Source organism: Electrona antarctica (genome assembly GCF_951216825.1).
Source record: "Electrona antarctica genome assembly, chromosome: 12".
Taxonomy (NCBI): domain Eukaryota; kingdom Metazoa; phylum Chordata; class Actinopteri; order Myctophiformes; family Myctophidae; genus Electrona; species Electrona antarctica.
This window is the reverse complement of record NC_136793.1, coordinates 16,646,482-16,663,449: the sequence shown is the minus strand read 5'-3', so window position 1 is coordinate 16,663,449 and position 16,968 is coordinate 16,646,482. Positions and strand designations below refer to the sequence as shown.

At 43.0% G+C, this 16,968-nt stretch overlaps 2 protein-coding genes across 2 annotated transcripts in view; both read right to left on the bottom strand.

The window, feature by feature from the left end:
* Nucleotides 1–1,497: 1,497 nt before the first annotated feature.
* On the bottom strand, nt 1,498–3,111 carry LOC306933644 (EH domain-containing protein 1-like; the record flags this gene model as incomplete). The annotated part of the gene is made up of 1 exon (XM_079515959.1): nt 1,498–3,111. One exon carries the CDS (start codon nt 3,109–3,111, stop codon nt 1,498–1,500), a length of 1,614 nt encoding a protein of 537 aa, XP_079372085.1.
* A 5,986-nt stretch (nt 3,112–9,097) lies between these two features.
* Nucleotides 9,098–16,968, bottom strand: part of LOC306934284 (uncharacterized protein) — a gene marked incomplete at its 3' end in the record, with an annotated part of 33,244 nt that continues 25,373 nt past the window's right edge. Inside the window, exons 13-14 of the mRNA XM_079516855.1 lie at nt 9,515–9,996; nt 9,098–9,243 (exon numbers count right to left, since the gene is read on the bottom strand). Of these exons, the coding sequence (XP_079372981.1) occupies nt 9,098–9,243; nt 9,515–9,996 (628 nt within the window). The remainder of the gene's footprint in view (nt 9,244–9,514; nt 9,997–16,968) is intronic.

The window sequence follows — 16,968 nt, the reverse complement described above, 5'->3', positions numbered from 1 at the left end:
TAATTCCAACACACTTGTCTAGTTTGGGATGTCTCAAGGTAGAAGACCAGGCAAATGTGGTATTTAAGGGACAGTGAGTGACCTCATACCTGTCTATCTCTACTTCTGTGAGTGACACCACAGCAACACCACCAGGGCTATGGGAGTACCAATAGATCATAGAACTGTAGATGCCTCATTATTGCCGCTGTGCAGTTCATTGGAGTGATGCATCTGCCGGCTGCCATAGCAGGGATCGGGGGGATGTCTCCCCACTTCATCATAACTTCCTGAATGAGTTCAACCGATTTCCCAAGCGGTTTGTAACAAATGCCAAGCGTGGAGTTATAGATACTTACATAAGAAATGCATATTTCCATACCAAAATACTTGGTTTCTAATCCAAGTAATTAATAAAGTAATATTAATAAAACTATCTGATAGACAATCTGTATAATGAATGCAACTGTAGCTGTTGAACAGAACAGATTTGGGCATTAATAAAGTATCTATCTATCTATCTATCTATCTATCTATCTATCTATCTATCTATCCTAGTTTAACAAAGTTGTGGTTAACTTCAGGTAACTAAGACGGATACATGCGGAAGCCCAACCACGATGGGATTTGAAATCTCAATCTTCTGTTTCGATGACTTAGCCATTAGGCCAGATTGTCCTTGTAGACAGATTATGTATTCTTTCTGTCAGGATGGTATTTGGCTGAAATGTCCATCAGGCCTTATCATTCTGTGTTTGGTGGCATAATCTTGCTGGATGAAGACCATAGTGGATGTGCATAAAGACAGTTTTTGCCTACCATGTCCATGTGTGAATAAAAGATAGTTTTTGCAAGTTAGAGATGCACACAGATACATTCTAATCAGTACTCTATTGGTCAGACTCATACGGGGATCAAACCTGCAACCTTGGTGTTATTAGCACCACGCTCTGTCCAGCTGAGCTTACTGGCCTGCTTTGCCAACAGAATGTCTGTCTGTCTGTCATGCAGATCATGCTACACTGGGCGGTGTATTGTGATCGTGCTGCTGTAGCAGTTACAAGCTGTACTTTTCACATTGACAGTGAACACACTGAAGTGCATGTCTTAAACACATTTTGCACTGGATAAGAACCAAAGTCTCAATGTCTGGTCCGGGGACAATCAGGGGTCCAAATGGGCGCTTACAGGTCTGTAACAAGTTGTTTTGCGAATATAGAGCGTCGCAGTCCCGCCCCCTTTCATGACGACAAGCAGCCCGGAAAATAATTTCCCATGCATTTTTCCCATAGACGTTTCAAAACGTATTTACATTTCAAGTTGTCGTTCTGACATAATTATTGTATGTTATTATTTATGTAACATAATATGACTTAAATGTAAGGCGCTATAAAGTAGTAATGTAATTCAGAGTTTATGTAGTTCGAAGATATTTACAATGGGTGCCCCGAGTCAAAACCACAGTTCTAGGCAACACGTAGCTCTATAGGCTGCGACACGGTTGCTAGGCTGCTCATCTTAGGCCCCTGATAACTGGGCCTCCAGCAGCGGCGCACGCTTGGACGGCGGCAGCAAGTGTTCAGGCAGGTTGGCAGGAAGATCGTGACCTTCCAGCTTGAGCTTGATCAGATGGTTGGCCAGGGCAAACTCCTCATTGTCCAGGAAGTCGTGGTTATCCATGACGGCCAGCTTCCAGATCTTCCCCAAGACTGTGTTGGGAAGCTTGGACTTAAGCAGCTCCTTTTTGGCCGCTGCGGCCGACACTTGACCATTGACGGGAGAGAGAGCGTAGAAGATCTCGTCGTAGGTGGGCTTCTCGCGACTCACTACCCATTCCTGATCGCCGATGCCCTCGCTTACCCCCACACCGTATCCCAATCCAAAAGGCCCCCTCGTGGACCCCTCGAAGGCTCCGCCCTTGACTGAGGGGCAGGACATGGAGGTCTCCTCGTGGCGCACCACGCTCATGAGGTGGGCAATGTCATTGGCCAGCATGTCCTCCACTCTCTGCAGCAGCTTGGGCTTCAGCGACGGGAACTTGGAAAAGTCCTGGCCATCCAGCAGCTCCCTCATCTTGTGGATATTGGGGAAGTCCCCTCGCGAGATCTTGTGCTCCTTTTCGATCTTCTGGTAGATCAAGTCGAGGTTGGAGAGGAGCTCCTTCTTTTTGGATTCCTTCCTAAACATGCTGGGCATCTCGCTCTTCAGTGAGCTGATGATGTAGGCGTGCACCATGGCGAGGCGAGCCCGTTTGATCAGGTCGTTGAGCTTACGTACAGCTGCGTTGCGCGGCAGGGTCTGAATGTCTGAAAACAGGTCTTGCTCCTCTGCTTCAAACAACTGTCTGTTGTCAGGGACCATTTGTGCCTGGGACCAGAAAGAGCCGATATACACGCGCGCCACCTCAGGCGTGTTGATGATTTTGCCCAGGGCCCACATGAGGGCGCCATAGACCCTCATCAGTTGCTGGGTGCTGATCTGGTCAGCCTTATTGAGTACCACACGCATCTTGTCCTCATGGTTCTTCAGGGCTCGGATGACCTCAGAGAACTCGTCTGAGATGTCCAGCTTGTGAGCATCAAACAGGAGGATGATGCGGTCTACTCGCTCGGCGAACCACTCCAGCACGGCCGCAAAGTCATAGCCTCTGCAGAGCCTCTGTTTCTCCCCTGAAAGGATTCCGGGGGTATCAATGATACTGATGCTCTCCAAGACTGGATTAGGCATCTGTGCACACATGAACCTATTCAAGAATTGGTTACCAAAACAGTTCAGCTTGTGGAATGGCGTTTTGGGGTCGACCACCAGAGCGTTGCCTGGTATCACACCCTCCTGTTCACCGTGCATCACAGCGATGAAAGAGTCAGTCGTCGGCTCAGGGCCGATTCTCATGCCGGGGAAGTCCTGGTCCAACAGGTGTCGAATGAAGGTGGTCTTCCCGGTGGAGTACTGACCCACCAGGAGCACCATGGGCTTGCTGTCAAAATGGCCGTCTTCCAGTGCTGGGGAGTGGAATTCGTGGAATCGATATGTGTTCTCCAGTGGGAAGAGTTTGGTCCGGTACAGTCGCCGCAGCCCCTCTGAAACGTTGCTATACACCTCAGGATTTTTCTTTCCGTTCTTCCTGAACATGGTGGCCTTGTCTTTTCCCATGTAGGCCTAATGATGTCAGTTTCAAACCTATGTTTAATAATGGTGTGGTTTCTTTCACAGCTTGCCTGCTGGAATAACAACTTTTGGGGAAGATACTAATACGTTTCTGTCTCTGTTGGATGGAGTTGACAAGTAATCCTTAGAACCTTTATTAGGCTGATCAGAGTTCTGGTCTGACATCATCACAACACAAAGTGTTGCCATGCAGGCTTGCAAAGGGCTATGACTGCCTTCCAAAGTTTGCGGGCCCTGGGTAGGAAACCCTGGCATTTTTGAGTGGTGTAAACCACTCCTACAACTGGCTTTGTTTGTGCAGAAAAATTACCCTGTTCACCCGGGTGTGATTTCATTACGTCAGACATGATTTCATTACGTCAGACAGGCTATATAATACCTTACACCACTCAGTTCACACGGGTGTGATTTTTATGGTATTCATCTCTGACACATTATTACTGATGTAATGTTATTCCAGAACTATTTTCTGGAATAACCCTGTCTTTCATGTGTGAGCGACGCCCAACAGGGCGGCATGAGGATTGGTAGCCAACTATGCCACAACTAAGACACCTGATTATACATATGTGACTCCTCACACGGTTTGTTGTATACAGTTAAGAATAAAGGCAGAAAGGCAGTGTTTTAACAAAATTACAAAAAGCTTTATTTATGGTTAAAGGATAATTCCTGACTAGGCTTTTTCTTACCTTAATCTTTACTTTATTAGTTTATTTGGACATATTTGGTGCATAATGGACATTACATGTGAATGCAACGTAAATAGCCTGTATTTAGCAAAGATGCTAGTTTACATCCACAGTCCCCACACTATACATCAAAATAAAAAAATAAAAGCACAGACAGTGGAATACATTGCATTAGGAAACAAGCATAAAACATACTACAAGAAGGTATAACGTGATACAGTTCAGCAGCATTTTATAGGGCAATGAAGATTTTTAAATAAAGTAACTGTGCATAAAGTGCACTAGACTATTGTCACAGGTTTGGTTGTCGAGTAACCATTTTTTTAGATTGAACTTGGAAATTAAGCTAAAATTAAGCTAAATCTCTCATGGTCAAAATTTGATCATTCATTCATTCATTCATTCCAGATTTAACAGCCCTGAATTGAGAAGATGTTTTTACCGAAAGCCCGGCACTTTGCAGTCCCCTCTGGTTGCTCTAAGTCAGAGACGTCAGGTTCTTATAACTGTCAAGGGTGCTAAACCTGAATTTGACCCGCCGCCACAGCGGGGAAAATAAATTCTTCATAGTTCATCCTTCAAAACTAAAACTAAAGTTTTAGTTCATGTTTCCAAAAATTAACTATTTTAGTTATTTTTAGTTCATTTTTTCCCAATACGTTGCTGCAAGCTATTTTCAATATTATTGCCACCGCCCATATAGAACCACATACTTTATTCCTATTGGGAATAAAGTCCAAACCTTAAAAAATCCCTTTGGTATTAATAAAGTGACAACTTTTACAATATTTTGGGGGAAAAATTAACACTGAGGTACCCACAGTGTTTAGGTGCCCATTCTTCCTGCATCATTTTGCAATGTGAAATTCCACCGAATCAGTATCCCTTTCCACTTTGCTTGTCTTTATACGGGCCATGTGAAAATTAACTCACATGGCCCAAATCTGATGCTTTTATTGTGAAGGCAAAAGTTTCTGAACGTCTCACATCCATCCTGCATATTTCCGCATGCTGAGCGCACAAGCACATCATCATCGCCTCGCTACAACTCGATCGCGTTGCGCACACTCCAGAGACAGTGCACGTTAATTTGGTGTTGGATATTATTTTATGCTTTAGCAGGAGCGGGACAGATTGGTGTTTTTCCGCACACATTTAGGCCTGTTTAGATGGAAATCTGGCACACAGTCTTGAACAAAGTGAACTATCAGAGAGTGACGTTCACACATGCCCAGAATGAACGCGTTCACAGTAACGTTCAGCACACAGAAATACAGGACGTCTAGTCACATTCACACAAAATATGAACAGGTTTGTGAACGATCGTTCAATGAGCGCGTTCAGGGACAACACTGGTAGTCATGGCCGTGAGTTCCCAAATGATGTTGTGTGGGAGTCCCGACTGCTCCAGACCGTACTGAATAACTGTGAGTTTGCATAATGTCTTTAGACTAGGACGCAAGTCTAAGATGTAAATTTCAGTATGAAGGAGGATGATACGATCTCCCACCATGGAACAGATCCTAGGAGAACTTGGAGATGGGCATTTCCCCTTCAGCTCAACCTTCTTCCAGGAGATGGTCTCTGGATTAAATTTCCACAGATCATTGAGGGTCTCGTCCCTGTTGATGCCACCAAATATGTACAGCTCTCCATTGTAGGCAAAGGCTGAATGACCCCAGCATCTTTTTGGAAAAGGCTCTGTAGAAGGCATGCTCATCCAGTGGTTGGTCTCTGTGTCAAACATTCTGATGTTGTCGTCCTGGTTCACTATGCCTCCAAATACAAACATCTTTGTTCCGATGATGGTGGCTGAGTGACGTGATGAAGCTGGGGGTGCAGTGCCTCTAGTGTTAAGTAAAGACCAGACCATTGCGGTAGTGTCCAACTTGTAAATGTCATTAGTTTGTCCTTTCAGATGAGTGCATCCTCCATAGACATACATGACCTTCCTCAAGGCACAGGCTGTGTGGTGAAACCTTGATTCTGGAACAGTCCCAGAAATATTGGGCTTCAGCCATTTGTGGGTGTCGACATCAAATGCATAAAGCTCATTACAATAAGGAAACCCTCCAAAGATGTAGACGATATATTCTACCAGCACAGCTGTGTGTCCGAAGCACCTAGAGGAAATATGTTCTCCTCTAGCCAATGTCATTGGGGGCAACTTCATCAAGTGCAAAGACATTGTGTTGAATACATAGTTATTCCCCAAGTCAAAGCAGTACACCTTGTGCCCCACTTCTACGGCAGCATGGAGGCTTAACCATTCCCTAACTTTCAGGTGGACTACACAACAAAACATCTCACTCTACATAAGCAAGAATGTACATGTTTTCTACGCAAGTCCACTTATATTGGTACAGCGCCACAAAGATTGGCTAACCTGCGAAGGTGATGGGATGGATTAGCCAATCAGAGAATCCGATCCATTTTGTGCTCCCTAATATAGCAAATAGATTGCCACAGCAACGCCACCCTGGGAGCCCATGGGGATCCCTGTTATGTGCGATAGACTGGTGTGTTCAGATGGTAAGTGATGCAAGTTTGGAATGAATGCCCTACTTGGTAACGCTATAACCTTATACCCGTTGTCAGAGTTTAGGGAGATCTGTATGTGTCTGTCCGCATCACCTTCATGCCCATAAATGGAGATCCCTGATGTCATCAGTATATGGTCACGTATGGGCATATTGGATGGATTAGCGGTTCTGGACAACATGCCATGTGGGGTTTTAACAACAGCATGGAGGAAAAACACTGTGTACCACCAACGGCATACTGTAGGCGAGGGGCTGGCTGTGTACTGAAACAAAATAAATAGCTTCAACATAATAACTCTGATGCAAGTAATTCATCTTACAATAAATGCACCAACTCTGTATAGTATAGTCTAATTGATGAATAACTGTGACTCCTTAAAAGGTAAGCAAATACCAAAAAAGCCTGGCAGTGGTTAAACGCAGCCTGAAACAAATCTGGCAGTCAACTTTGCAAGTATTTTAATGAATTATGACAGTATTACACTACATGGCTATTTAGTCGGCCATAAAGCCCATACATCTTTCCCATAGTGAGTTCCGAAAATATGAATTAGTCATGACCCTGCGTGAAACATTTGATTCTGTGAAAAAGAAGACAAAAAAACATTACACTATAAATGATTTAAAAAATATATTGTAGTCTATATTGTAGTAAACTATGGCTCATTTGCCACAAAATAGTCCAGACCATTTGTAAGAATGTACATAATTATGTATACAAATATATCGATTATTCATTCAAGCCCAGATCAGCGTGAGGTGTGTCCAGAGCTCTGCGTAGGTTCTCCCAGAACAGTCCAGGGTGCTGTCCAGCCTGGGACCAGCTCAGGTAGGTGTGTCTCTTCACCAGCCTCCTCATGTGATGGTAGGGAGACAACTGCTGGGCTGGAATGTCCTCCAGAAACACCAGGATCAACACGTCCTTCTGTTCATCAAACAGACGGTAGCTGCACACAGGAGACATTTACACTAAGTCAACTTTATTTTTACATTAATGCCTGAACACCTATTGGTTGTTATTCCTTTCAATCTGGGAAAATGTTTATAACATATAGCTGTTGTTATACTGTATACAGTACTGTATACAGAAACATAGTCTTTTGTGTGATTTATTATTATTACTTGCGCAAGCAGAGCGTGCAAGTCATGTTTCAGTCAGGTGCTACGATGCACGTGTTTGGGGCCAGCACATGTTATGACGTCATATGCTGGCCCCAAGCTGACCGTGCAGGTGTGTTTTTGTCATGCTACGAAGCATATGTCCCATGACGTGATGAAGATATGTATCAATGTCCCTGCATGCACGTGATATGATGTCATACGGACATACGGAAGCTGACCGTGCAGGTATGTTTTCCGTGAATCGTGATTTAGATTATGTACCAATGCCAGGGTATAATTGGTTGACGATGATGATACGTTTCAGTGTCAATTGACCCAGCCGATTACATTATACCACCAACCACTCAGAAAAGTAAATATACATACATATATACATGTACACATATATGGACACGTGAGCATAATGACGTGTTAAATATATGTACCAGTGCCAGGGTATAGTTGACGGTGACGTAACGATGACGTGTTCCAGTGTGACGTCAAACAAGCTTATAAGTAATTACCATCATCATTTTTCAACACTAGTGCGCGCTCTGCTTGCGCACTAGTAGGCCATTTATGGCCTACTTGTGTGCAACAAGCAAGTAGGCACTCGACAGAGTGCACTTCTAGTTATTATCATTATTAATAATAATTAAAATGCATATTATTAATTCAAATTCATTCCATTCATTGTGATGGAGCCTCTACCCTCCTCCAGCTCTGATACAATGATCCACCACAGTGTGTATTTGATTACAGCACCCTTATCTTTTGTTCTTCTTTACATTGTTCTACATCCGCAGGAGTTCGTTAAAGCAATAGCCACAAGCAGGGCTGGACTGGCCACCGGGCATACCGGGCATTTTCCCGGTGGGCCGCGACCGTAGGGGGCCGCCATGATTAAAAAAAAAAAAAAAAAAAAAGGCAGGCAGGCCAATAGGCGGCAGGCCACCAGGTAGCGCCCCCCCTGACCCCCCCGGCGGTGCTTGTTTGTGTGTGTGCCTCGACGGAGTGGGTGGTAGAGTTTCTGCTATCTGCGCGCTGGTTGTGGTGGGCCGGTCTGGGCCAAATTCACGCGAAAATGCCCGGGCCGAATTTTTGTCCCAGTCCAGCCCTGGCCACAAGAGGCTGTCGTTTAACGTGGGAATGAGAATTGAGGCCTGTCACTGAGCAGAGTGCTTCAGGCTCTCTTACAGCTGTTCTAATATCACAGTAAACCAGGATCTGAAAGGCTGCAGCCTTTCAGATCCTCTTATTAAGAGGATCTGAAAGGCTGCAGCCTTTCAGATCCTCTTAATAAGAGGATCTCATAATAATATATAGGATTTATATAGCGCTTTTCAAGATACCCAAAGTCGCTTTACAGAAATAAGTAAAAAACAATTTTAATAGAGAACTAGTTAAAAGGTTTAACTAGAGGATCTCATAATAATATATAGGATTTATATAGCGCTTTTCAAGATACCCAAAGTCGCTTTACAGAAATAAGTAAAAAACAATTTTAATAGAGAACTAGTTAAAAGGTTTAACTAGGGGGGGGGGGTGTTAAGTAGGGAAAGCCTACACTGCACTGCTCAGTTGACACAGGTGTGATTTTTCATGGATTTGCAGTTAAACAGCAGAGAAAGGGCACCCCCACCTGGCCATCTGGAACTCCCTAGAGCACCATTCACTCTCCAGGTAATGATGGCTGATCACACAGATGATCTTTCTGCTGCCATAGATGGCATCTGTAATGTTCTCTATGATGGGGGCACCTGGAAATATAACATACCAACATTAGTCAAACCACATTCAAAGCTATTTCACTTCTTGAGAGACAGATAGATATACACATACCCTGCCTATAGTATTACATGCTGCAACTAGAAAAACTAGTGCTCCTCAGAGCACAAGTCTCCACCAGGTTAGGTAGGTTATTGTGGTCCGGGCAATGTTCAGAATTCGCCAATCAGGATCAGAGGTTCCTATAGATTATTTACATAAATACAGTATTACTTAGATACAGAGAGGTTGGTACGGTGGTACCTGGTAGGAAGTCTCGGTGGTGCAGACAGAGTCTCCAGCCCTGCTCTCCCTCCAGCACTGGAAGCATTTCTCTGCAAACCCAGAGCTCATCGTGAACGTTGTAGGAGATGAAGGCATCGTAGCGCTGAGGAGACCCCCTCTTTCTTTCCTTGGCATCATAAAGGAAGGCCAGGAAGAGGTAGTAGGCATAGAGAAGATGCAGACTCAGGAAGTGGTAGGTGAAGGATGTGAGCAGAGTTAGCACAATCACACAAGAGGAGGAAAGGAAGTAGATGAAGCTAGCGTCCACCCAACATGAATGATAGTCAAAGTCCAGAAACCTCGTTCCCTTTTTAGCAAGAGGAAAGCCACAAGTGTAGCGGTGAGCGTCAACTACCTGTGTTTGGTTGTTGTTCTGCATCCACTGCTGAAAGTCAGCATTAGAACAATCACAAGCTAAAGGGTTGCCATTCATGTTAATATACTTGAGAGCAGTGAGAAAACTGAACACAGAGACATTGATCACCGTCAACTCATTGTGGCTCAGGTCCAGCCAGAAGAGTTGAGTCAGATTGGCTTGTGTCAGGAAATCCAGGGCCGTCAGATTACAGTTTATTAAAGAAAGAGTCTTCAACTGTGGTACATATTTAAATGAGTTATTTGGGTCTAGTAGTAAACCAGAAATATTCAAAATTTCCAATTGTTTCATATCTGAGGGCATGTCCCATGCATGGTTTTGTGAACCAAAATGTATTGTTAAGCTCTTCAGTTTCCTCAGTAAGGTGCTTTTGTTTTGCCATTGTAACTCATGGGGAGGTGGAGATGTCATTTTGAAGAATATTTTATTAAAATGTAGACTAAGAATTTCAAGTTCATCTAGTCCTTCCAAATAACTGTTTTCCCATGGATACCGGATACAGAATACCATGCCTAAGTTCTTGAGTGATTTCAGACCAAAAAATGCCCGTTTGCCGATCTTGTAGAAGATATTCTCATTTAAATCCAATAATTCTAGTTTGTGTAGTGCAATCTTGAATGTGTTGTGGTGTAACCTCCTAATAAAATTGTGAATCAGAGTTAGAACCTTTAACTCATTCAGATGTTTAAAAACACATGGTTCTATTTTAGTGATGAGATTGTAATCTAGATGAAGGTGTGTGAGTCTGGTTAAATTTAAGAAATCTGAGCAGTTTAAATCATGAATATTATTATTACGTAAATTCAGGATTTGAAGCATGGAGAGTTTCTTAACATCGTGCGGTACTGTGGAAAGGTTGTTGTAGGCGAGGTTCAAGTGACTCAGTTGATTCATTTTAGTAATTGAATTCTTAGACAATATAGTCAGGTTATTATGTGATAGATCCAAGTTGGTAAGTTGAGTACAAGGTGACAGTATTTTACGTATCTTGGCTTTGAATGTACCCTGCAGGATGAGTGTTCTCATTGTGCGTTTTTTGCAGACAATTTTTAAGAGATCTCTGTCCATCCTCCCATCCACCAATACCAGCTGTAGGTACTCCAGTGCATCAAGGCTCTGTAGAGCCTTTCTGATGGTGATAAAAGACATATTAGAAGCAGTCAAATGCACTGTGGTTATATTCCTTAGGAAATACTTGTCTGGTATGTCCCACTCCCATTCGGTATCATTACAACATGATGACAGGTCAATTTTCTTAAGATGTGGAAATACAGCTGCTGTGATGCTGAACGTTTTTATCGAACCTGAACTAACTCTCAACTCCCTGAGCTCAGAGGACATGTTTGATGGCAGATCTTTTGACTGAAAAGACTGTAACTCATCAGTTGTGATGTTCAGCACCTGCAAGCTTGATAGCTGTAAGACATGGATAATATCTGTCATTTGATTGGACTTCAGACTTAGTTCCTGTAAGTTGGTGAGTGAGTGAAAGGCAACAGGGTTGAAGAATTGGATATTGTTAAAAGCCAAGCGTAGTATCAAGAGGTTAGACAGTCCCTGAAACATATTGTCTGTCAGTGTTGTTAGGTTGTTATTGTCCATATAGAGCACTTCAAGTTGCACCAAATTGATAAAAGCCCCGTTATCAACATGAGTTATTGAATTAAAACTCAGATCCAAATCTGTGAGAATTGACAGATTGTAAAATTCTTTCCAGTTTATCTTTTTGATCGCATTCCCCTTTACTTTTAGTGATATAACGTCTCTGGGAATGTCTGCTGGTACACTATGGAGATGGCGTTGTTCACAATCTACTGAAACACCAGCAGTGACATTGTCAGAGTAAAGAATGGTGCAGTTCTTCATGAAGTAAGCCAGTATGGGACTAATATGAAGCGTGAACAACAGAAATAAGACAAAGAAACAATGGCAGCTTCCTATCTGTAGCATCATGGCTGTCTTCGTCAGGGTCAACTGTTAGATACTTAATTCTGCTGTGGACACTGGTTGGTGACAACACTGTTCAGCATTGATGATCTAAAGAGGATACAAAAGTAAAACAGTTACAGTACACATGTAACCTTTTATTTGATCTGTAACTCTACATAGATTCTCAGTCTCTCATGTATCATGTTCCCTTTTTAGGACTATAGTATTACGTGTGGCCAGACTGTCAACTTCTCCATTTAGCCTAAGCTTTCACTACACGGACAGTGATCAAGTTAATGTTTCATTCTTATCAAATATTATCTTGGCACAATAACAATTCAAATATATAAACCATGTCATATGTAGCACCCGTATCGCAGAGGTTAACCACTGGACTAGTTCTAGGTTCTAACGAGTGGGTAACAATAATGTATTAGACCAGAGACATCTTACTTTAAATGCAAATGCAAAACTTTACAGCCCAGCTGCCTTAATTGCACTCATTCTTTACCATGAACAAATCAATGAAATAATAACAATGTTTTCATGTAAAAGTGTGACCATACACAAACAATTTGTGCAATGATCCATGAATAGTTTTTTAACTCACCAAAACACTCGGTCTCTGCACAAGCACAAAACAAACCGAGCAGGTTGTGCTCCCAAGTTTGACCAAACACTTCACACAGATGTTTTTCTCCACACACACTCTGTGTCATTAAAGGGGAAGAAACTGTGCCTGTCCCTTAAAGGGAAGCGAGCAAGTATTGTGGTCGTGCTGGCTTTTTTATGCGTATGCTCGTGGTATACATACTGATTTTGAGTGTGACGTAATGACAGTGGCGGGCCGTGCCGAAATGAACTAGGCCTTCAACCCCCCCCCCCCCCCCCCGACAACCTGTCATATGTTCTTATACAACATTAAACCACGCAAAAATTGGTGGAACTGAACCATCAGGCTCTGTAATATCCCAGCTATGCTGCACCGGCGGGGACTAAACACACGCAGCGTGCGCGCGTGCGCGCACACACACTGACACACACACACACACACACACACACACACACACACACACACTCCAGTGGCTCCGCAGCGCACAGCCAAATGAGACTCGGCCACACACACACTGTCAGCACGGACAACCACAAGTCCTGAAGTCCACAACCATAGCCTATAAAACGATCAATCATCAATAAGCTGTGTCGCATCGCGATCGCATGTATATAAATATTATATAAAGATCCTTACCATGGCTGCCTGCATCATACCAATGGTCGACCCTGCAAGCTTTTCTTGAAGTCCTTCATTCTCGAAAAATGCTGTAAATCCACCACTAAATCTGTTTATTCTCCTCCTTCAGCCGTTTTCCGCGTTTGTTTGTGAGTTAAATCTATTTAGCTCCTCAATCAACCCACATATGGGAACTCGCACAGAAAGTTTGAAACACCCAGTTCTCTTTTCTCATTTGACAATATTTCCCCCCAGTGATGGAATCCAAGCAAGATGTTAACGTCACCAAAGGCCAGCTAGCTGGCGCTGGTACATGAAAGAAAACGCCCAGCAGGGCAAACTCGAAATCTGATTGGCTAAGGAACCTGTCAATCTCTATATTGCTCCCATTCATTTCAACAGAAAGGGGATTCACTGGAGTTTCTGCAGGCCTCCCGGTAGAGAATTTTACCCGGAGACAACACAATGAAATAATCTCATTGGTTAAAAAAAACAAGGGCTGTTGTACCTGCACAGAATGGAAGCAGAGCATCCAGCCTGTCTGAGTGAGAAACAGTGCAGTGGCAGCGAAATAAATATAATATTATATATAATATTATAGATATAATATTTGTTAAAAAGAAAAACTTATTATAAAATATAAATTTTAATTTCTGCATCAGGCAAGTGGGCCAGCAGAGAAGGCCTTGCTGGCCCTGACGGCCCACCACTGCGTAATGAAGATATTAGGGATGTCCCGATCACGTTTTTTTGCTCCCGATCCGAATTTTGAGACATACCGATACTGATCTTTCCCGATCCGATCTTTATATTTTTATATAACACTTATGCCATATCACAATAGCAAATATCCTAATGTATGTCACTCTAGTGTAGTCTGTTGTGTGGTCTTTCAATTATTGAAAGGCAAAATGTGACTATACTTTTATTAGAATTACCGATTGTGAAACAGGGACCTGACTTAGGGGCTGCCTTCACGAGGACGTCGCGGGCTGTTCCCCGCCTAAGTTTTGTGAACGATATAAAACTTTACTGCGTCTACATTGCGGTTATGTTAATTATGTACGACGTCCACTCGAGACCGGTAAACTGCTTCGTTTTCAAGATAAAGATGCAGTACACATGGCTGGCCTGTAGATGGCCACAAAAAAAAGAAAAAGCTTATTCTAAAGGCTATATGAAAGCGTTGGTATTTCACACAGGTGTTGCCAAATAACTAATTATCTTGATCAGTCTGCACACACTGACTGACCAGCTAAAGTGTATGCCTACTAAACCATAATATATGACAAACCTTGGATTAATTCTTCTGAAAACAGCAGCAAGCACAAAGTAAGTGTGAGAGAGAGAGAGAGAGAGAGAGAGAGAGTGTGAGAGAGAGAGAGAGAGAGAGAGAGCGAGAGAGAGCGCGCCCCTTCTATTTTTTAACACGCAGCATCTCTCTCTCTCTCTCTCTCTCTCTCTGTGACTGTGACTGCGACGCGGTCAATAATATATAGCATAAATAATAGGCCAAATATAACACTTTCCCTCTATCTGTGATCAGCTCCTCACACACAACTCCTCTCTCGTGCATGCCTGCTCAATCTCAACAACGGTTTGCATGCGTGCGGGCTGCAGATCGGCTATTTTTGGAGAAGAGATTTATAGACATTATGTGCAAATATAAAATAGCTGTGATACTTATATGTAAGTGGTTATGGTGAAATAAACCATTAACACTGGTTAGTTTGGAGGGGCGAGGGGACTATGACATCACCGTTTCAGCAAATTAGGCGGCATTCGCTGTACACACGGAGACGTGAAAGTCGCGTCTCCAAACTTTCCCACTCTGGAAGGTAGTTTCAAAATTAGCCGTTAAAGTCCCCCAAAACGCCGTCTCCGTGTGACAAAAAGGGTAGATCGGCTAATTACTTGCCCCAGAAACACCGAATACGTCCTCGTCTGTACAGGCCCTTAGAATCAACCTGGGGACCACTATTGTGTTGGGTGGGGGTGGGCTAAGATTAGTGCTTTTGTAAGTTAACACTTGCTATGCATGGATACATCCCACTGTTTCTCAACCGTTGACTACTACTGGTAAAATGTCCTAATAATAATGACTCAACCAGACAATCACTGGGGATTGGCACTTCCCCCTTCTTGAGATTCTAACTCCCTTTTTCTGTTGAATTTCTTGAACTCCAACTTGGCAGACTACATGGACTCATCATAGGTCACTATAGGTCATTCAGTTCACGGTTTCTCAACTAGTGGAAAGAACATTTAAAACAAATCAACAAATCCTACATTACTAAATGCATGGTCAGGGGCCACATGCAATACCTCCACGGACCACCAGTGGTCCACGGACCACCTGTTGAAAACCCATGAATTAGAGTGAATACAGCTTATAGAACTGAAGTCAAGTTAAAACTCTCTCATTCAGAGAGAGTACTACAGACACCTATGCCATCATGCATTGCGGGGTTGCATTTCCTTTGTTTTCATAATATGTGTCTTTCACGCCTCTGACTGTGACTAGTCTTCGTTTGATGATCTCTGACTGGGACCAGAAGGAAAACAACTAGCATAAATAACAGTTTTTACAAAATCTCATTGCTTATACATCTTATACCTTTTTTTTTTGCGGCTTTCACCTTTATTTATAATTTTTGAGTGGTGTAAACCACTCCTACAACTGGCTTTGTTAGTTTACGTGTCTGTTCGTACCAAAAAACTGGCTTTGTTCGTTTACGTGTCTGTTCGTACCAAAAAATGAGCATGGTTGCTATGGTCACCCAGTTCACACGGGTGTGATTTCATTACGTCAGACCACAGCTGATCAGTCTATATAAGACCTTACACCACTCAGTTCACACGGGTGTGATTTTTTATAGAGGGACAGACAGTAGGAAACAGTAGGAAACGGGGAGAGAGATGGGGGAGTGACATGCAGTGAAGGCCGTCGGGATTGGGAGTCGAGCCTGCGGCACCCTGCCAGACTGGATTATCAGCCAAGGTGCCTGGACCGCTGAGCAACGGCCCAGGCCTTATACATCTTTCTTTGAGATTTACATTAGACAATTAAAAATCCGATATTTTCTCCCCGATTCTGATTCATAACGTGTCAAAAAGATGTAAGACAAGATAAGAACATTATTGATACCACAAAGGGAATTCAAGTGCTAAAAACCTGGACAGTGGTGGATACACGTAGCTTATAAGAATGTCAAGAGCTCAAAGCTAAAACTTTAACTGCTTCAGACCTTTAACATAGAAATTACATAATGAATGAACAGTGCTTTCCAGGATGAAGGAATTGTAATGTTGAATCCTACAGTACCTGAACTGAACTCAGTGACAACCATCCTTCCAGTGTTTTACTCAGAGACAGGAATGAAGTCCATTAATTTTGACCACACCCTGACTAAGAATCAACCTGAGAACTGAAAATGCACTTCCCATAGCAATCAGAACCGCAGACTCACTCCCAATCTTCCGCCGTAGTCAAGAAAGCCCACCTCGTCAGACTCCTTCTTAGCCTGTAGCACTTGCCATAGCACTTGCCCTGCCTCGACGACCTTACAGGCATAGGCTCAACTTATGTAACTTACATAGCATTTTATGTAGACATAGCATAGTGTATACACTAGTTTCATTATATATATTCCACTGTTCTTAGCTTACGTATAATTCATTATGACCATTTTCTTTAATGTATTTTTGTAGTTTTCTGTTCTTGCTTACTGTAAGTCACTCTGGACTAAGAGCATCTGCTAAATGTCTTAATTGTAAATTGTAAATTGTCTGTTCCCTCCTTGTTGGAGCTCTACACAGTGCCCAAACAGCCACCAGCATCATAAGGGACCTCCATCACCCCTCCCGTGGCCTGTTTGCCATCCTACCCTCTGGGAA